The sequence below is a fragment of the Chaetodon auriga genome, chromosome 21 (assembly GCF_051107435.1).
Source record: "Chaetodon auriga isolate fChaAug3 chromosome 21, fChaAug3.hap1, whole genome shotgun sequence".
In the NCBI taxonomy this organism is placed as follows: Eukaryota; Metazoa; Chordata; class Actinopteri; order Chaetodontiformes; family Chaetodontidae; genus Chaetodon; species Chaetodon auriga.
Window position 1 is genome coordinate 22,547,762 of NC_135094.1, and position 22,588 is coordinate 22,570,349.

A 22,588-nucleotide genomic window follows, 5' to 3' on the forward strand; every position below is an offset into this window, starting at 1 on the left:
CTCATAGAAGATTCTGAGCATAGTCCAGCAGCTGTTGAAGGACCTCAGTCACCTCAGAAAATAGAGATGACTCTGGCCCTTAGTTGCAGATGGTTCTGCTCACATCATGTGACAAAGTTGTCCACAGCATCCCTGTACTCATCCTCATCACCCTTACTGATACATCCAACTATCACAGAGTCATCAGAAAACTTCTGAAGATGGCAGGTCTGTGTGCAATAGTTGAAGTCCGTAGTGTAGAGGGTGAAGAGGAAGGGAGAGAGGACAGTCCCCTGCGGGGCCCCAGTATTGCTGACCATTCTGTCTAACACACAGTGCTGCAGGTGCACGTACTGTGGTCTGCCAGTCAGGTAGTCTACAATCCAGGACACTAGGGGGGCGTCCACCTGCATTGCTGTCAGCTTGTCACCCAGTAGAGCTGGACGAATGGTGTTAAATGCACTGGAGAAGTCAAAAAACATAACCCTCACAGTGCTTGCTGGCTTGTCCAGGTAGCCGTAGACACGGTTGAGCAGGTAGATGATGGTGTCCTCAACTCCAAGTCAGGGCTGATAGGCGAACTGGAGGGGGTCCAAGAGTGGCTCGACCATGGGGGGGGGGGGGGGGGTTGATAGTGATTGTCCAGGACAGGCAGCAGAAGAGTCAGAGGGGGATTCAGTCGAAATGGTTGTTTGTTGATGTCTTTTGTCTTTCTATAAAAAAAATACACAGATTATAAGTATTGCCACAGGGCTGATCAAAACCTTTTCCTATTTCTCCTGTTAAAATTTGTTGTCTTAGCAATTGTTAAGGGTGCAATTGTGTGGGTTGTACGTATTTTAATGGTTGTTCAATTGGTGATAGGGATCTTAAAAGGCTTGCATATGGAGAGACCGGAATTCTGCAACGCACAGTCAAAGACTTATGTGTGATGTTCATCCAGAATGTCTGGGCAGAGTAGTTGGCATGTAAACTGGTAGTGTTTAATGGTAAACGGACTGTATTTATACTGTCTCTCAAAGTGCTTTTACAACACAAATCTGCATAAATGTATATACCTGTACACAGAAGTGGCATTATTCTTCTGAAAAATCTTTGACAAGCAATCAGAAAAACAAATGCCTACCAACTCACAATTAGTTATTTACTGCAAAAGGGCAGTTGTAGAGGAACTTTTGCTTGTGATCTTGTGGAATTTCCAATTGGCTCTCAGAGCTAATGCTTTGGAGTAAGGATGGTAGTTGATAGATTGCCTTAGTGATATGTAATAATAAGTCTGTAAGAAGAATTTCTTTACACACTCTGACTGGTTAGGGTGGATCCACTTTAATATGTATCAGGGTTGTAAAGTGGCTAGTTTAATTCTAGTGTCTTGTTTTTCCAATCAAATTTCAAGATGATGGAGAATGATTCTCAGAATAAAAGTTTCTGGTTTACTTAACTAAAGACTTTCTCTGTGTCCAGGGCGACTATGTATAATAGCTCAGAATGACTGCAAATTTGAACCCAAAAGCACAATGCAGAATGACAGTTGATGGGCACAACATTGAAGGGCACATTTGAATGACAGTTTTACCATTTGATTTGGGGAGTTTGGTGACATGTTCATGGACATGTGCAACCAGGGTTGCTGAGAACCTGACAGTAGTAGACCAGCAGGAGCCTGGTGAGAGCTGTTGTTCTGGGTGCAGACCTGACATGTGGCAAAAAAATAGTGTTCTGCTCCATAGTGGCCAGCCAAAAACAATGTCTCAGGAGAGCTACGGTATGTGTGGTGATGATTTGTCAAGATAGAAAAACTCACAAGAATTGAGCAGGTCAGTGTTAATACTGTGAGGTGTGTTGAAGGCAGTTTTCCACTCATTCCCCTCTCTGGTACACACATTCACCTATGTGGCAGACACAAGATGATATGCACTTTGGTGCTGTCACTCTGCTGATGAGAGACAAGTCCATTCTGTTGCACTGTCTCCAGGGAGTCACTCGGGGCACTGGAGGCTGGGGCCAGGTATGAACCCAGGGGTGCCAGGCTGGCAAGCATGGCAGATCTGACTGACAGGGCCCTTTCTTTTCCACTCCTGAGGATGACCATCAATGCAGGTGGCTACGGAACAAAACTCAGTAGAGTACAGTGAGCTGGGTTCAATTGCAAATTGGAGCCCTTTGCTGCATATCATCCTTACTCTATTCCCCCTGTCTTGTGTCTCTCTAACTGTACTATCAACATAGCAAAAGCACCTGGTCCATTGAGGCTGTACTGTAAGAAAGCAAGTGAGAACCCAAAAGCACAACACACAGATTTGGCAGGTTAAGATAAAAGTCCAACTTTACTTACAAAGGCAAACAAGGGTCAAAATCACCAAATATAGTGAGGGTTAGTATATGACTGCCACACAGAGCAGGTGAATAAATTGCTTTTGGCTGAAAACAAGACACATGATGGTTTGTATACTATGAAGAAATCAGTAATTGATTGAACAATCTGCATGTCTGCAATTTGCTCAGGATTAATTATGGATGGGATGACTGCAATCTTTTTCACAAGGCACAAGAAAGACTGTAATGACAAAATATTGACTAAATAAGACAGCATTAAAAGACACTTATTGAAATATGCAAGGCAGAAGCACATACATAAATCTGACAGTGATTTTTATCTTTGTATTATGGTGAAATGGGTGTTTGTAGAACTCAGCAGGTAAAAATCACAAGGTCCTAGTGCTTTCCTATTAGGCATCAAGTTGAGAGCAGCAGAGACCTCTCCTGGTGTTAGTGGTGATTTATGCATATTAGCCTCTTCCTCAGTGAGATGTGGTAGGTTGATGCAATTGAAAAGTAGCTGGTCTTCTTTGTCTGTGTTCTTATCTGCTGAAATTTGGCATTGAACTCTCTAAAATTTAATTTATATCCATGCGATTGTGACATCCCTGCTGAAAAAATCTTGTATTCTGCACTAAGTTATCACAAATTTGTGAATCACAAGTAACTACAATACTTTGATATTTTGGTGCATTTTCCAAACCTTTCTATTTATCTGCCTTCCCTCAGTGGTTTGTGGCGGGACTCTGAATGCCACAACCACCACTCAGACCCTGACCTCACCGTCCTTCCCCCATGCTTATCCCCCTTATACCTTCTGCCGGTGGATTGTGGATGCTCCTGCCCAGGAAACCATCCAAGTGTCTATCCAGACCTTTGTCCTCCAGCCCAACCAGAGCTGCTCAACAAATTACTTGGAAATGAAGGACTGGCCAGTGGTGAGTTCAGACAAGGACTGGAACAAAAAGTGCTGTTATCATAGCCCCCAAAATGTATACTGATGGGACAAATGAGCAACAGTTATAAGAATTTCTGATAAATACACTCTTAACTCTGTGTAGTATATATAGTATAAAGCTTGGTGTACAGATATATGATACATTTATGTATGTGATATATGTAGGTATTGGTAACGGATAATATATGTGTATAATACAATGCTATGGATCTAATAATAATGGAAGTGTAACTAATAGTAATAGCAGTTCAGTTCAGCACAAAGACTCCGGGGAAGAAGCTAAGTTAGTAACATGCCGTGGTAAAACATGAAAGCGTGCAGGTGGAGAGGCAGAGAAGAACAGAGGAGCTCAGTGTACCATTGGAAATCCCCCAACAGTCTAATCTTATAGGAGCATAACTATAACGTCTGGTCCAAGGCAAGCCTGAGCCAGCCTTAACTATAAGCTTTATCAAAAAGGAAAATTTTAAGCCTTCACTTAAATGTAGAGACAGTGTCTGCCTCCTGCACAAAGATAAGTCTGCCTTTTGGGAACATAGTGTTCTAATCGGATAAAAAAATGCTATATGCTGTTTAAGATAAGATGGTTCCTGACCATTTACGGATTTGTAAGTAAGGAGAAGGATTTTAAATTGTATTCTGAATTTTCTCGACAGGGAGCCAGTGCAGAGTTCCTAATAACGAAGAAATTTGATCTCTCTTCCTCATGTTTTGTCAGAAGACTTGCTGCAGCATTGTGGATCAGCTGGAGAGTTAGCAATGAATTTGGGCACCTCAATAGTAAGGAATTGCAATAATCCAACCTGGAAGCTACTAATGCATGCATTAGTTTTTCTGCAATGCTTTGAGACAGGATGTGCATGATTTTTGCAATGTTACATAGGTGAAAAAAGACAGTTCTTTAAATTTGTTTTACATGAGAGTTAAAGGACATATCCTGATCAACAAAAAAATACAGATTATTTACAGTGGTGCTGCAGGCCAGCACAATGCCATCCATAATTGCTACATCGTCAGATATAGGCCTAGTACAATAACATCAGTTTGTCCGAATTTAGCAACTTGTAGATCATCCAGGTTTTTATGTCCTTAAGACACGCTTGAAATCTAGTTAACTAAGCTAACTATAGCTGGGTATCATCTGCATGGCAATGAAAATTTAAGGAGTGTTTCTTGTCAGAAACACTAGTTTCTTTAACGAATGTTTCTAAAAAGAAGTGTTTCTGAAAAGAAGCGCTCCATAAAAGTAAAATCCAACTGAGAAGTAGGATTTAAACCAGCTTAGCGCAGTTCTCCTACTGCCAATGAAGTGTTCCAGTCTCTGCAATACGATACCATGGTAAATGGTGTTGAATGCAGCACTAAGATCTAATAAGACTAGTACAGAGACAAGTCCTTTGTCTGATGCAATTAGAGGGTCATCTGTAACTTAACCAGTGCTATGATGCAGTCTAAGTCCTAAAATAAACTGATGCTGAAAGTCACACAGCTTTCACACAGAGGTTTTATTACAGCTACTTTAAAGGACTGTGGTACATAGCTTGTTGATAAAGATAAGTTGATCATATCTAATAAAGAAGAGCCAATGAAGGGTAAAACTTCTTTAAGCAGCTTAGTCGGGATGGGGTCTAAAATACAGGTTGATGATTTTGATGACAAAATTATAGAATTTGTTGGTGAAGGTCAATAGGAGAAGCCTCAGCAGTGTAGATGAAGCCAGAAGAAACCAATCAGTTAACCAGACTACAAGTGTGTCTTCAGGACATAAAGACCTGGATGACATGCCATTTGTTGCTAAACTTGGACAAAACTGAAATTATAGTACAAAGCCGTAAATACCTTAGAAACTCACTTTCTAATGATAGCAGTTATGGATGGCATTGCACTGGCCTCCAGCACCACTGTAAAGAATCTGGAGTTATCTTTGATCAGGACATGTCCTTTAACTTTCCTGTAAAGCAAATTTCAAGGACTGCCTTTTTCACCTTAATAACACTGCAAAAATCAGGCACATCGTGTACCAAAACAATGCAGAAAAACTAGTCTGTGCATTCGTAACTTCCAAGCTGGATTATTGCAGTTCCTTATTATCAGGCTGCCCAAATTCATTACTAAATATTCTCCAACACATGTTCTGACAAAAACAAGAAAGAGAGATCATATTTCTCCAATATTAGCCAATCTGCACTGGCTCCCTGTAAAATTTAAAATAAAATTTAAAATACGTCTCCTTACTTACAAACTAGGGATGTATATCTCCACCACTGAGGCCGATTCGATATGCATCTCGATACGCAGCCACCGATAGGATACATTAACGATACACTGAAGCCTCTGTCGATGCGATGTGATGCAATTCGCTCCTGTTCACAATACGATGCGATTCAAAAATGATTTGATAACGATATGACTTGCTTACAAAGAGATTCAGTTCGATATGATGTGATCCAATTCGATACAGTTAGTTGTGGTACGAGAGTGTGCCCATATCAGATTTCTTATAGCACAACTCTGCTTTACTCTCTCTATCAATTTGAGAGATGCATGTAATTTTTGGTTTGTTTTTACTGAGCAAACCAATAAATCCTATTTTTAAAAAAGACATAATTCTGTATATATAGACAGAGCATTAAATTTTATTTATAATAAGCAATCCTTACTCCGAATTATGTTCTCTGTCTCTACAATTTTACAAAACGTATAAAACCTCACAGTTTAACAGTTTCAGAAAGCACAGTATTAACAACGTGCATAGTGCAAATAATATGACCTGATTGCGTGCGTTTTGTCCAGTTTACCTTATCGCTTGAAAAACCCGAAATATTGCCACACTTTGATTTATGTGTCTTTTTCGGTGCACTGAACATCTCCTTGCTGCTAACGTCGTTCTCGTTTCCCTCTATGTTGTGAACAACATTTGCATCAGTGAAGGAGGACCGATGGTGCATTCAGGTTGCCTCGGAAAACACGACAGGACAGGGAATAGTACTAGAACATGAAATAATCGATTTAACCATGGAATTTATCAATGCAGACAGGCTAGAAGAGATGGACCGTAAATTCACCAGTAAATTATATCTGATGTACCTTGAATCTACCGGTGCAGTCACATCGCAACGTTTGTATCGGATCACCGATATGAATCGGTGAATCTCGTCATCCCTATTACAAACCCATAAATGGTCAGGCACCATCTTATCGTAAAGAGCTCATAGTACCTTATTATCCCAATAGAACAATGCAGGCCTACTTATGGTTCCTAACGTCTCCAAAAGCAGAATGGGATTCAGAGCCTTTAGCTATCAAGCTCCTCTTCTGTGGAACCATCTTCCAGTCTTTGTCCGGGAGGCAGGCATTGTCTCTACATTTAAGAATAGGCTTAAAACTTTCCTTTTTGATAAAGCTTATAGTTACGGCTGGCTCAGGGCAATCCTGAGCCAGCCCTGGACCGGCCCTTAGTTATGCTGCTATTAGACTGTCGGGTGACTTCCAAAGATACACCAAGCTCCTCTGTTCTCTGCTTCTCCACCTGCACGCTTTCATGCCCTACCAAGGCATGTTACCAACTTAGCTTCTTCCTTGGAGTCTTTGTGCTTTGTCGTCTTGCCAGTTCCCATGGATAGTGACTGAACCTGGATTGTGGATTGTAGCTACGTCTCCTGCGATGGCCCTGTCTGACATTCACTGTACCTGCTATTACTATTAGTCATATTTCCAATAGTATCAAATCCTTAGTGCTGTATTACATACATATACTATCTGTTCCATATACGTACATCCATAAATATATCATATTTGTATATACTATGTGATATATACTACATATAGTTAAGAGTCTATTATTAGGACTCTCACTGTCACTGTGTGTTTCTGTCTGTATGTCTCTGTCTCTGTATGTCTATCTGTCTGTCTGTCTTTCTCCCCCCCCCCCAACCGACTAAGTTTTATCCTATTAAAAGAAAGTTTTCTGTTTGCCGCTGTCACCAAGTGCTTGCTCATGAGGAAATGGTTGGCTCTCTGTAGATAAAGAATATGGTCTGTGCCAGGAAAGTGTCCTGAGACAATTTCTGTTGTGATTTGGTGCTTTATATACTGCTTAAAAAAATCAGTCTAATTGTTTGTCTGTTTGACTCACATATTTCACCCCAGCCAAAAAAAACAAACTAAATGGGCAATTGCCCCAGAGTTTGTTTAAACATATGTGGTGTAAAAGCACCCATAATCACTGTGGAGAGGTGAAGTTTACCTAAAAACCTTATGCATAGTTAAAATATTATAATATGCATTCTGAATGAGGTGATTCTTGTGTTTCCAGGAAGACTACGGACAGTCACACAAGTTCTGTCCATCGGATGGTCATCCACTGGACTTCTACAGCTTCAGTAGAACAATCCTCGTGCACTTCAAATCTGACACCTTCATGACAGGAAATGGCCTGAGTTTCACCTATAAGATTGCCAGTACGTACCTATATTAAACCTGTCACAAGATGACAAACAGAACCATAATATCCTGCTATACTATTACTTAGTTGTAGTTGTATATCTTTTATACAGTACATTTCATTAAATAGCTTTGGGCCTCAAATGTGTATAGATGTGAACACGTTTGGTTTAAAAAAAAAAAAAAAAGAATGTATATTAATCAATGGAAACTTTGACCCACATGTACCAGTAGCTGGCTGTGAATAGAGGGCATATTTACACCATCTCGCCATCTCACCAGTCAACACAGCTTCACTGACTGAGACTTAGGCCTAGATCAGACTACACAATTTTACCCCGATTTTGTTGTGGTCGATCTGAATGACAATTGGTCACCTGTACTTGTGTGGTGTGACATGCAGAACAACCTGTCATGTGGTGCTGCGTGACACTCCGATGCAAAGTCTAGGGTGTTGAGGTTGCTGCGGTCAGGTTGGATAGCTCGGCAAGTAGCTGGCTGTGCTGTTGTAACATTATCCCCAGTCCTAACTGCAGGAATATGCTTATCATTACTGATTCCAGATCTGATGTTAAAGTAGCATGTTTGATACAGCCAAAACAGCCAAACCTGCTTATTGTAGAATAAATAACTGTAGAAATACAATTACTCTATGTGAAACTCCTTGTACCTGTTGTAATTGTTAACCAGATGCTACTCAGTAGATATATAAATAATGACCAAATGTTTAAGTTTAAACTTTAAACTGCCTCTTCAATTTGCTTTTAATGTGCATCAACAGCTGCTTCTGTCAGTTTGATTGACAGCTGCTCATCTGCCTCCCCAATGACATCTGATGTCGTGCATGATCATAAGATGAGATGTGCCGTGATTTATCGGGGTCATTCATGTTGTCTGGCCAGTCAACCGACCAAGACAGGGCATGAGTTTCTGGTAGTGTGATCATTAAATCTGACACAGTGACAATTGTTAAAGACAAGAAAATTGTGTGGTCTGAAACAGGCCTTAGGAAATTACTTTTCATCTTTGTAATTACTGTGAAATTAGTGTTATCTATTTTGAAAGGTTTGGGCACCCAAATTACAGAAAAACAAGTTAGTTTTTTCCCCTCTCCCCTCTACTGGTATCTGTTCATGCAGATAGTTTGGGTTCCATTTTCAGGTTTTTAGATATCTGCCTACACCCCCAATATAGTGGAGGTAAATAGAATTTCATTTGTGCTGTTCACAGCAGTTGACAAAATTCAACATCTGTTTCCAGATACAGAATATGTTTCTCTGGATAATCCATGGAACACACACAGTTTTCATTTTCTTGAAGAAACAATCCCAGTGAAAACTGCAGAAAATGTTTTCAGCGCGTACAATAGATACTGAGGGATGCTGGTAGTAGATAAGTGCTCTGACTATGGTTGTGGTGGTCTCCAGGCTGTAGCAGAATCTATGAACAGGAATACGGCTACCTGAAGAGTCCGGGTTGGCCTGACATTTACCCCCACAACATAGACTGCACCATCATCTTGAAGGCACCACAGAACAGCTACATCTCAGTCTTCTTTAACAGTTTTGATGTGGAGAGCCACAGCAGCTGTGAATTTGACTACCTGGAGGTGAAACAACTACCACATGCAGAGACACACACAAACACTTTGAATGACTACATACATCATTTAGTGCCCTAATGTTATTCATAATTAATATTGAAACACTAAAGCGCCCCTTTGTCACAAGGTTTTAAGTATTGTCTATTTAAACTATTGTCTAAAATATCACAATGCTAATCAATTAAGATTTCTCTTCTTTAGAACTCAGGGGTCTAAATCAGAAAAAACAACCCCAGACTAACATGTGTTTACATACTTTTGGCCATATAGTAAGTCTGTTCTACTCAATTGTCTCTCAGATCCGGAATGGCAGTACAGTGGACTCTCCACTGATTGATCGGTTCTGTGGCAGCACCCTGCCCAGCCCCATCTTCTCACAATTCAACTTGCTCTACTTACGCTTTAAGAGTGACTTCTCCCACGCCCGAGATGGCTTCGAGGTCACATGGACATCGTCCCCTCATGGTCAGAACTGAACTGTTTATACAAATGATTTCAAACCAAGTTCCATTAAACATCAAGAGCTTAAAGGTTTTCATTCCAACCAAAGACTAAAACAGTTGCTGTCACCAATTAATACAGCTTATACTAAGAAGATGATGAGTGAAATCTATGACTCACTGGGTTCAAACTGTGACTGATTTAGTTGATGGGTTTCTCTGCTCAGACTCAACAGTAAGGTAGCCGCACACTTCATCTCACAACTCAGGATCTACCATGGTGTGTTTTTTGTAGATGCATGCATACTTTGTTGAGAAACTGAGAGAAGCCACAACTAAAAACACATTGGTTTTCATTGCGGACACTCAAAACTCTCATTCATAAAAAATCAAAAAATTTCTCAAACCCTATTCCAAAATGTTTGGAAATGACTGTGAAATTCTCTTCTGTGGATCTTCCTGTTTTCATAAGCTTCATATTTCTCTGAATACAATTTCCTGGGTCAGAAAAACTGGTGGCTTAAGGGGAACTCCAGCAATTTAGTACTGAAATTCCATCAAGTTGGAGAATTGCAAGAGACTGATTTAAAAAAAAAAAAAAAAATTGAAGGGGTAGAAGGAAAAATGTTCAAGGTTTAAGTCCCTTGTAAGACTCGAACTCCAATCTGCGTCCTTCATTTCCCATGATGTAACCCCATAGTCATAGCATAGTCAGATAGCATAATCATTAAGCTCTGCCTACTTGTTAACACCCATGTCTTTCAAATTACACATCCCCAGTTTGAAATACAACCATTCTCTTTAAACCTGTAGTCTTAAATCCAAAGATGATTTTTTTTTTTCTATTAAGACAAAAAGACAAAACACAAGGAAGACAAGAACAGTAAATCCTGTATATACACCCCAGTTGACTGAATTTCACAGGGAATAACAAAACAGCTGGTTTGATGTTCGTGTGCCTGTGTGTGTGTATGTGAGACCATGTATTACTCATGTTGTGGGGACATAAATCTGTTTACACAGTTTACACGTTGGGGGGACTCGCCTTCCCTATGGGGACAAAATGCAGGTCCTTGTAATGTAAGTCATAAAATTTCAGGGTGAACATTTGGTTTAAGGTGCGGGTAAGGTTAGGTTTAGGGTTAGGGTTAGTCTCCAGGAAATTAATATAAGTCGATGCAGTGTCACCAAAAATGATGAAAACATGGCTGTGTGTGCGTGCGCATGTCTGCATCCTGAACAGTCGATCTATTGGGTGGATGGATAAAAAAAAGAAAACTAAGGGAAAGTAAAGTAAGGGAGATAAGTAAAAAAAGAAAGGGATTAAATTGCAGTTCCCCACTTCCACTGATAGCAAAACAGGATTGGGCCATCATTAGGGAACTCAAGAAAAGGTCAGTATTGTCAGTCTGGTAGGATCAACATTTATTGTTTCATTTTGTAACTAATGATATGAAATTTTAATGTTTGGGCTGTTGTTACCATGTTTTCTTTGTATTTAAAAGATTTCTTATTACTTGAATTAATGTTTTCAAGATGTTTGATTTTCAGTTTTTTAGTTTTTCTTTTTTAAAGGAAAATGAGGGGCTTATGTCCTTGTATAACTGTCCATCTATGTATAATTTGTCCAAATGTGTTGACAGAATGTTGTAGCAATTTGTGTTCCATAGTGACAGCATCTATTTGCTCCTCACTGAAATCCAGGCTATGATGCAATGCCTGAAATTGAGTGATGAGTACTTTGCTTACCTCTGTATAGCATGGTGGTTTTGAGGATGTAGATGGTGTTGTACCCGGGCTTGAGAGTAAACCTCAGCAGAATCTCTTCTTGTTTTCAGTGAAGCTTGGCTAAGATTTGATCTTTTTCTAATTTAAATTGCTCATGCCTTCCTATTTGCTTACACTGCTTTTTATTAAGCATCTTTGTTTTAATATGTTTGTGTACTAGGTTGTGGTGGCACTCTGTATGGAGACCATGGTTCATTCTCAAGTCCCAACTACCCAGGCACCTACCCCAATGGTACCCACTGTGAATGGGGCATCGTGGCAACAAGAGGTCATGTGGTCACCATCACCTTTGCCCAGATCAGTATTGATGACCCTGGAGATTGCCAGCACAATTTCTTGAAGTTGTATGATGGCCCAGACACCTCCTCACTGCCTGTTGGACCTTACTGTGGAGTGGTATGTCAACCCAAGAAAGCAGTCACTACTTCAGCTGTAATGTAGCAGATTTAGGGGAATTTTTACTATTTAAAATAAGCAGGAGGGCCACTCAAGGAGACAGTATTGAATAAACAAATTCTTATATTATAACGCTGAGCAGACAGCTCTAGTTAAGTTCCAAACTGTCTTTCAGTTTGTGTCTCTCTCTTTGTCCATCTCTTTCACTCACTGTTTCTACCTGCTCTATAGTCTTTCTCCACTGATGTGCATCTGAAAAGGAACTGCTGCACATTTTTCAGACAATAAATTTAAGATGCTGTTTCCCATGTTTTTGTGTGAATTTCCATTCCTGCCTCCCATATTTTATGCCTCTAAACTTGTAACAAGACAGCCCTGCACTTTGGTAACCGTTATATGGGCACTTTTTAGTAATTATGTTTAATTACGTTTTCAAAATGAAGTATCCACAGACATAGTTTTAAAAAATTTATTGACATGTATTGCCTTTAGAAATTCTGACTGGCACAAAGACAGTTACAGACTAGACATCACAGCATTTCTAATATCACACAGCATATGTGTGTGATTAGAAACATATGAGACATTGGAATGTTTTTGTGTGTATTTCTCAATTAATAGACAGCATACATATCTTTGTAAATTGAGGACTATGATTGAATACACAAGTATGTTAATTATTTCTCATCTCTCTGTTGTTTATTCAGGAAACCATCATTGCTCCATTCACAGCCTCCTCCCATCAAGTCTGCATCGTTTTCCATGCCCAGTATGCCACCCTGCCTTCAGGGTTCAGACTCACCTGGAGCAGCTGAAGAATGAGCTTCCTCACACAGACAGCTGCTGACTAATTTCCTAATTATGTTTAGATGTCAACGCCTTCTGTGGATTTATTTTTTAATCAATATAATAAATAAATGTATACTGTTAAATACATTAAATACATGATTCAAGAAGTACAATGTGGTCAGTAATTTGTCTTTAAGATGTTTGTTTTAGTTTTATTATATTCATTTTAAACCAGAGCACTACAGCTGACCTGCTGAGAGACAAGCACTGGACGAACAAGCATTGTTCAAGCGAACTTCGATTGGATTCTATTTGAAATTTTTCAGACTCATTTGGACCTTGAGATAACATTATTGGTCAAAGTAATGATACAGTATCAGGCTTTGCTGGATGGACATCAAAAACTAAAGAAAATACAATAAAATTAAGAAAAATACATAGAATAAAAATAGATTTAGAAATAAGATTGAGAAGATAGCTAAAACGAAAAATACAAAATTGCAACAACAACTATCTAAAATATCTGCAACATCTTGTACACATTGAAGGACCTAAGCTTCCTCAATAGTCTGCTCTCTCGCTTCCTGTAGTGTTACCACCACCTTCCACAGTGGTAGAGTCTCCTCTCCACCACTGACAAACGCCACAATTGCAGAGTCATCAGAGAATTTGATCATCACAGTGATACCAGCTTTGTCCCGGTGAGAGTGGGCTCGCTGAGATTTGAATTTTTTTAAGGTGTAAATTTAATTTCTTGCTTAAAGTATGAATGAATGAAGAGCTAAAAGCTGAATAGAATATTAATACCTGAAAGAGTGGAAAAGGGAAGAAGGGTGAAAAACAGCGTCAACTGGGACAGTAACTGCAGTGGTTGACCAATGGCTGGGAGCTTAACTGTATAGGTGGCTTAATTTAGAAGCAGCTGAAGGAGTATGAAAAATGGTTGGGAGGTAAACTGCATAGATGGCTTAAAAATGTATGAATACCTTGTCTTGGAATTATGTTTCAATGGTGTCTGTCATCCCATAATAGCGATTTATAATCAGTATTACATATTACTTATATAACTTACAGTTTGACTAATAACAAAGTAATGCCTGACTAATAAAATTTCAGTAATATCATCACAACCCCATTTAAAAAAAATAAAAGTTGGGACACTGTGTGAAACAATAATAGAAACAAAAAGTGACGATTTGCAAAATATTGAAATGTCAGATTATTTTAAAATAGTACAAAGACAATATATCAAATGTTGAAACTGAAAAATTTCATTGTTTTTTGAAAATTACATCCTCATTTAGACGCCATGCCAGCAACACATTTCAAAAAAGTTGGGACAGTGGCAACAAACACTGGAAAAGTTGTGAAATGCTAAAAGCAAAAAAAAAAAAAAATGGTGAAACATCTCGTAATTAGTTAGGTCAACTGGCAACTGACAAGGTTTGTAACATGAGTGAGCAAAGAAAAGAGCATCCCAGAGAGGTTAAGTCTTTCTAAAGTAAAGATGCGGAGGGATTCACCACTCTGTGACAGACTGCACTGGCCAACAGTCAACACTTTAAGAATAATGTTTCTCAACATAAAATGCAGCACTGCATTGAAAACAGATATGATTCTGTAGTGGACATCACTGCATGGGCTGAAGAACACTTCTAAAAACCATTGTCCGTGAACACACTTCATTGCTGCATTCACAAATGCAAGTTGAAACTCTACCAACAGCCCAACTAGTGTCCAGATCTTGTCCTTGGAATGTGATAAGCAACCAGTGTGTGAGTTTTGTTTAGGTGTGTATCTAATGCAACAGACCTCACTGACAGAGAAGAGAGAAAAGTGTCATCTGCCTCCTGTTATCCTAACTGGCTTTTACCAGTCATGTTATCTTACAACTCTGAACGGTACAAGGACATTCATTAGGTTACATAGGTGCAGTAAGAAAGTACAGAATAAAAACACATAAAATCACTAGACAGAGCCAAATTGTTACACCACCGCATCCCAAGCTCATTTAAGATGGACTGAGGCGAAGCGGAAAACTGTCCCATGATCTGACGAGTCAAAATTTTCAGTTCTTTTTGGAAATCATGGATGCCCCACCCTCCTGACTAAAAGGGAGCGGGAGCATCCAGCACAGTTTAACTCAGGAATTTCAGAGGCGTCTTTTATGAAGTGTGATTGCCGAAGAATGAATCAAAATCTTTTACATCTGTATCTGTTTGGAATTCTGTGCCTGGAATGAGCTCAACAGTCCCTACTGTGGTCACTACAGTAGAAACCCTTTTTTGGTGCACCTTTAGATTTGGGTTGAAACATCAGGATCTGATGTTTTTCATGCCTCATTGCATGCTTTTATCCAAGGTCCCAAGTCCTTTCACCTTTTATTTTTGGGTTTGACCAGTGAAACATAGGGGTCAGAGTGTGGTACCCTGAACAGACTTTGAGAAGATGGTTTAGACAGAGTTATTGACACAGCACATTGATTGTGTGTCCAATATAACCAGTACAGTTCAAATGTGTGCCTGTGCAGACCTGTCCGATACCGTGTTTAAACTATTTCTTCACCAGTTTTTCTTTTTTTTTGACTCCAGATGTTGAATGGATTGTGAGATAAGTTGTTACTCATTGTGTGTGTGTATTTCTGCCGTGTTTTGCATTTTTGCATATCAGTGGATATATTTTACTTATCTGCTGTATGGAGTGGTCTGCCATCTCAGCCTTTGCATCATAACCAGATGAGTCTGTCACTGTCCTCTGCTCCACCCCAAGTCATTCGGCCCTGGTCCCATTCTCGTCTTCCTTGTTTTGTTTTTTTTCGGACAGTCTTTAGCCCAATGTTCCATTGTCAATTGTCCCTGAAGATTAGCTGAGGGTTTCCGCCTCCTCCTGCTACTTCAACCATCGGTGCGTCTTTTGAATTGAAAATGGTGTGTCTGAGTGAGAGCTGGAGTGTGTGTCCTTTTCGTGTGTTGGGTCCGCCCTGTGAGGAAGGGGTGTGCAGTACACAATACTTGGTAGCATAAGGTGGAGGTCTCTCTTTTGGCTTGGGCTATGGCTGTAATTATTTTTGGAGAGCTGGCTGCTCATCCTGGGTCTGCAGCTGGCGTTGGCTGTCTTCTGGGTGGAGCTGAGTTCAGTTCATCCAGATCAGGAGCTAGTTTGAAGCACTGAGATACAGAGGTTAGCGTAGCTTTCCCTGCCTTTTGTTTTCTGTCCCTGATGTTGGCTTCGGTAATTGACCCAGACAGATGGGTTGAGGCTGGCTGCAGGATTTTGCTCCAAAGAGGTTGATGATTGCATGGCAAAGCTTTGCCGTTAGTAATAAAGTTGAAAATACTTCTGATGGCTGGTCGAAAATATCTACAAGAATATTATTACCTGATTGCCTTAACAATTAAAGAAAACTGAATGTAACCCACTTCTGAGTATGTACACGCTACTACCTAGGTTCGTAGGAGCTAAGAGTAGTAATAATAACCACTGGACACAGGTACAAGTAACTATTGTGGACTTTTTTTAGTTTTGAACAGTGCACAATATACATACAATGAAATACCTATGGGCCCAATAAACTAAGGAAACATAAAATGTCCATCTGAAGAGTTCCTCTGGAAAACATTTGTTGTGAATCCAATCAAAGTTCAAGTCGACAAGTCATGGAGGTAGTCAAAGTCAAGGAAAAGTATCCAAAGTAGGCTCTAGTTAGTGTTGATCAGTAGGACTGACACAATCCTACCACAGAATCCGCTGAATAATGTGGTGGAGGATCAAAGTTCAACCGGTGGCTCGCCATCAACTGGATCACTGGTACACCTCGTTGGACACAAGGATGAGGCTTCACTCTTCCCACGCATCAATTAAGACCTGACCAAGAAGGGGATTTTCAACAGGAGAGACCGGACAATTTAAAGTGTCTCTTCGGTTCTCCGTCCTCTTTTCCTTGTTTCTAATCCTCACGGAAGAACGGAACAGTGCTCCATCGTGTGAATTAGCGATGTTAAGCTACATCGAATATTTTTACCACATTACTTCCGGATCACCAAAAATAAAGTTCCGGTTTTTCAAAATAAAACCGATAGTACTCATAAACATAAGGTAGAAAGAAATAATGATCAGAAATGAATAAAAATATATTACATAACCCTTCGTTAGGCGGGTTACACCCTCCCCCTCTTAATTAACATGAGTCCCTTCATGTTCTTACAAGGGTAGGGGCACCTTCAAAAGTTTCAACTAAAGCTTTGTTAAACCCATCAAGTATAGTTTGTGCAAATGAAATCAAGGGTTTGCCAAGCTGTGGGTATGTAAACTTAGCAGGTGGCTTTCTCAGTCGTTCAGATCTGCGGATCTGGTTGGCAATCTGATTGTTAGGAGTATCAAGAACAGCTAGATCAGGGAAACTAACATCTTGCTCCGTGCTGTCTATTTCAGTAGACTGTCTCGGTTCAGTTTCTTCAGACTGTTCAACTCTCTCAGGGGTTTTGTCTTGAGAGGAACTGTCCATTATGTCATCTTCCATTTCTGTAGTTTCACATTCTTTCCCATTCTCAGGTTCCAGTTCATTGTGTGTCACATCCGGTAGGTTTCCATTCTGGATTGTACTCTGTTTGTCCACAGGTTTATCCAGGCTTTCAGGAGGTAAGTCCTTGGGCAAGTTTTCAGACTCCTCAACATTTGTTCCATACTCCTTCGTAGCATTTGCGGTTGAGTTCACATTGTTTGGTTGAATAATCTTTGTGGTTGTCTCGATTCTTGTAGGATAGTAGCTCGGACTATAGTCATCATCACTATCAAAGGGATTTTCCTCTGGAGAGATTGAGGTTTGCCTTGTTTTGGGTTTTGAGGTTTTCTTTGGTTTTGCCACTTCCTCTTCCTCCTCAGATAGAAATCCGCAAGGGAGCAATAAATCACAGTGGAGTGTGCGCAAGAGGCCTTCCTGACCCTCAGGACAGACTGTATACACAGGCATATCTCCAGCTTTCTTTTGGACGACATAAATGGTGGACTCCCACTGATCAGCGAGTTTATGTTTGCTGCGAAACCGGAGATTGCGCACTAGAACTCTGTCGCCTATGTCAAGTGTTGACTCCCTTACTCGCATGTCAAACCTGCGTTTGTTTTTGTCAGCGAGTTTCTTTGCATTAGCGGATGCTAACTGATAAGTTTCTTTCAAGTATGTCTTAAGATTTCTCACATACTGCGAGTGAAACATGTCCGGTTCTTTCCTAACTGGTAGACCAAAGGCAATGTCTATGGGCAGTCTAGGTTGGCGTCCAAACATTAACTCATAGGGTGAGAACCCGGTGACATCACTCCTTGTGCAGTTATACGCATGAGTGAGGGGTCGGACATACTCGCGCCACCTAGTTTTTTCCTTTTCCTTGAGCGTACCTAACATACTGAGCAATGTACGGTTGTACCGCTCGACAGGGTTACCGCGGGGATGGTAGGGGCTCGTTCTCACTTTCTTAGTACCGACCAAGGCACACAACTCTTTGATCACTTGTGACTCAAAGTCACAGCCTTGGTCGCTATGAAGACGCTCAGGGAACCCGTAATGGACAAAGAATTGCTCCCAAAGGCATTTGGCTACTTGGACAGCTGTTGATCTTGGACTCAATGTCAAGAGACATTTTTGGCCAATAAAAGCGAGATCTGGTTAGATCAAGGGTCCTTTCAGCTCCTAAATGGCCCATTTCATCATGTAAGCTGAAAAGCACCGGACTTCTCAAGGTCTTGGGTAGAACAAGCTGGTAGACTGTTTTGTTATCACACTGTCTTTTCCGATACAATAGGCTGTCTCTCATTTCAAATCGTCTCATTTCTTTGAGCATAAGCTGGAGTTCCGGGCAGTGAACACCAGCAGGGACAGGTTCTCCTGACTCACATGACTGTATAACTATACTGATCGCCGGATCCCCTCGCTGTAACGCAGCTATCTCAGCCTCGCTGTACTTAGGAATGGTGGAAAGACCACTAAGATTCTCATCATCTGAAAAGGCTGAGGGAACAGCGTCTGGATGCACAGCAAGTGACTCAATGTAACATGGAAACAGTTCAGGGTCATTTTGAAATACAGTGTGGAGTTGACAAGTGGCCTGGACAATGTTCACAGGTGCTAGATGGTGTAAAGCAAACTCAGAAATTCGTTGGCTCTCTTCTTGAGACGCACGGTCACTGGTTAGTTCACCATGTGGCCTCCTTGACAGGCCGTCAGCATCCTGATTTTGCTTACCTGCTCGATACTTGATGTCGAAAGTGAATGTAGACAAGGCTGCCAACCAGCGATAACTAGTAGCATCTAGTTTGGCTTTGGTTAGAACGTACCGCAAAGGGTTGTTATCAGTGATGACTGTGAAAACGTTGCCATATAAGTAGTCATGGAATTTGTCCGTGATAGCCCATTTTAAAGCTAAAAATTCCATCTTATGGGCTGAATAGCGGGCTTCACACTGTGAGAGACCCCGACTTGCATAGGCAATGACGCGTGTCTGGCCGTCCTGCTCTTGGTACAATGCCTCCAGATTCGGTAATGCATAGGCATCCTTGACCGTTTGCATATTTAGTTGCCGGTAGTCCACACATAATCTGACATCACCGTTTTTCTTTCTGACTACAACTATTGGGGATGCAAAGGGAGACTGTGATTCACGAATGATACCAGCTTCAAGGAAAGACTGCAAGTGACGCCTCACTGCATCATAATCCTGAGGGTGTATGGGCCGTGGGCGTTGTTTGAAAGGGGTCTCATCCTTTAGTTTGATCGAATGTTCCACTTTTGTTGCATGTCCGTAGTCAAGATCGTGATGTGAGAATACATCGGAGAACGTGTTTAACTTGTCTGTCATCCGAGCTTTCCACTCCTCTGGCAGTGACTCTCCAAAGTCGAAGTTCAGGTTTGAACTTGGCTGATTGTTGGTTTGGCTGGTGGATTGGTGGTGGCTACTGCAACTAGCAGTGTTTTGAGTTGGCACTATTTCTTTTACAGCACTAAGTTCACCAATGACACACCTAACAGGTAGACAAATGTCTCGATCAGTTTCATTCCTTACCACAACAGGTATTTTGTAAGGGGAGTCTCTTGGAACATTAATGAGACTACATTCAACGAAAATTCCCCCAGGTAAGGATGACATGGTAGGTTGCTCAAGTAGGAGACATTGTTCATTGTTGACATTGTCAATATTTGCATATCCCTCTAGCACTACCTTCTCACCAGCAGGGATTACACCCGGCCCAGCATATCTCAGGTTGACAAGGCCAAGCCTGCCATCTGATTTTTGCTTGTGCCTGATTTGTAAGGTTCTCAAGACTTGGTGGTAGCCACAGTAAGCACCATCATGAAATGTATTGTCATCACAGAACTGTTCGTAAAGTGGATCTAGAGCATTAGTGCCAATTAGCAGTGGTGTGAGACTATTTGGACGAACATCTGGCACTATGAGGGCAAGTGTCTCTATTTCAGGCTGAGTGGCAATGAACTCTTTTGGGAACTGGAGTGTAAAGCCTGGTTTAGGCTTCTGCGTCGCGTCAACGCCTACCTACGCCGTCGATGCAGACCCCTACGCGGACCCTACGCCGTAGCCTGACGCGCACCTCCAAAAAATCCTGACTACGCGTCGCGTCGACGCGTAGTGACGTGAACGTCGAGGACTGTGATTGGTCCGTTCAGAACGTAATTTTCGGTTCAGTCGCAGCCCTATGGTCGCAGCACAACAACACCGCCATTTTCAAAGTTTCTGTGGTGAGAGCTACAAGAAAAACTGGACCAAGCCGAAGAAAGAATTATCAAGGAGGTACGCAAGTACGACCACCTCTACAACTCCTCTTCGCGGCAGCAAGAGCCCCCCGAAACCATACAAAGACACAGCCACACCCCCCTAGCGGCTTGGCGGTGAATTGCGGAACAACGCGTTCCCTCGACGCAGAACTACGAATGCTCAGTGACGGTGTAGGGTGTACGCCATAGGTACGGCGTCGCCGCGACGCAGAAGCCTAAACCAAGCTTAACTTTAACATACCCCAGGTACGGCACTGACTGACCATTTGCCCCCTCAATCTGTAGTAAGTCAGCAACTGGGTGGATGGTCTGATCTGAAAGGTAACGATTATAGAAAGACAAGGACATGGTTGTTACCTGAGACCCAGTATCAAGTAGTGAGTTGCACTCAAGCCCATTAACTTTAACATTGGCAGTGCTCTTACTACCAACTAGTCCTTTGGGTAAGGTTCTAGTTTTTGTCACTCTGTGCTCTTTTAATTTGACTCTTGGTTTTGTTCCTGGTTCAGTTGTGGGACTCTCAAGTTGACTTGTTTCCATTCGTCCCTCAATAGAAACACTGTTTAGTTTAAATGTTTGTCGGTTGCTGAATTGTCTTTTTCCCAAGCTTGTTGTTTCTCTTTTAACTGGGTTCTTTTCACGGACACTAATGTGGGATTGGGAGGATAATTGCAGCTTGTGGCAGTGTGCCCATCCTCACCACAGCGAAAGCAGTACCATGGCTTTGGCTTTGGTTTAACTGTAACGGCTGTGGCTTCTGAGGTAAGTTTTGGGGTTGTTGTCTTTTTGTTAACTGGTTTCTCTTTTTGTTCTTGTTTTTCCTTCTTCCTTGCAGGTTTGTTTGCAACTGATGATTATTGTTTAGGACTCGAGAGAGCGGCGATTTGAGCCTGCAGTTCAACAATTTGCTTTTGGAGTTGTTGCATAGCTGATGGTTGGGCGGAGAAGGACTGAGGAGACTCCAATGGGTCAGAAAGATATGCCTCATGTACATGGGCTGCAGCTTGAGCTTTTGGTTTTTGGAACCCTAGATGTTGTTTCATCCTGTTTGCTTTTGCAGTTTGTTTGTCCTCTTCTGTGCGTAAAAGGAGTAAAAACTCTGGAAAAGTTGGCGGATTATCTTTCCGTTGCTCCAGCTGGAGATTGTTGATCAGTGCGTTGTTCCAGCAGCCTCTACAGAACTGCTTTAAGAGCTGCTTGTCTGAATCCTGTGGCAAAATTGTGTTCATTTTCACAATTCGGTTCAAAAAGGTCTGTAGTCTCTGAAGATAGTTGGAAGGTTTCTCACCTGAGTTTTGATTGACATGGAGAAACTGAGCAAAAAGTTCATCCCCATCTTCCACCGTAGCATACGCTGAATCAAGCAGGTCTAGGAAAGCTTTTGGATTTGCACTGGGACCTAGTGATTTCACTACAGTAGCGGCAGGGGGAAGCAAACTATCAATAATGCGTCTTACCAGCTGTGCACTCGAAACAGTAGGGTCGGCCAAGTGGCATTCAATACTGTTCCTCCAAGTATCATAATCAACCTCAAAATTTGGGCAAGGGATTTTGCCAGAAAATGGTCTGAGTTTAGCTGGTGCATGTATCTGGGAAGAGAGGTCTGAGCTTTTCACTATGTGTTCGACCACTACACGCTGCACTTCAGGTGGGTTGAGTTGTTCAACAGATGGCAAAAATGAAGGCACTGGCCCTATTTGAGTGGGCACAGCATTTGCCGGGGGTCTGGAAGCGGAGCTAAGGGGGTCGAGAATAGGATTTTGCTCATCACTTACTGAGTCTGTTTGAGTGGCATCAGGGAAAATGGAGCCTACGGCTGTCTCAATAGGTGCCAGGACTGTGTCCTGATGTACGGCAGACTCACTTTGCTCTTTAATTAATCCAGTGATTCTTGCTAGCTCGTCCTGTAACAGGTGTTCAAAAGATTTTCCACTGAGTTTTGCAATATTTTCAAGGTTCGACAGAAATGCTTTGGTGACATCGGTACCCTTTGTACTTGAGTATACACTAGCTAAGGCTTCAATGTGAAAGACAACATTCTTATCTGAATCACTGTGTCTATCAGGAGGTAACATTTTTTCAAGTGTCTCCAC

The 22,588-nt window shown here is 41.3% G+C and overlaps 1 protein-coding gene across 1 annotated transcript in view; it reads left to right on the plus strand.

Moving 5' to 3' along the window:
- Positions 1–12,877, plus strand: part of cubn (cubilin (intrinsic factor-cobalamin receptor)) — a 220,026-nt gene extending 207,149 nt beyond the window's left edge. Inside the window, exons 62-67 of the mRNA XM_076721417.1 lie at positions 3,028–3,236; positions 7,572–7,716; positions 9,127–9,308; positions 9,602–9,767; positions 11,691–11,926; positions 12,634–12,877. Coding sequence (XP_076577532.1) covers positions 3,028–3,236; positions 7,572–7,716; positions 9,127–9,308; positions 9,602–9,767; positions 11,691–11,926; positions 12,634–12,741 — 1,046 coding nt within the window. The 3' untranslated portion in view covers positions 12,742–12,877. The remainder of the gene's footprint in view (positions 1–3,027; positions 3,237–7,571; positions 7,717–9,126; positions 9,309–9,601; positions 9,768–11,690; positions 11,927–12,633) is intronic.
- Positions 12,878–22,588: the final 9,711 nt, after the last annotated feature.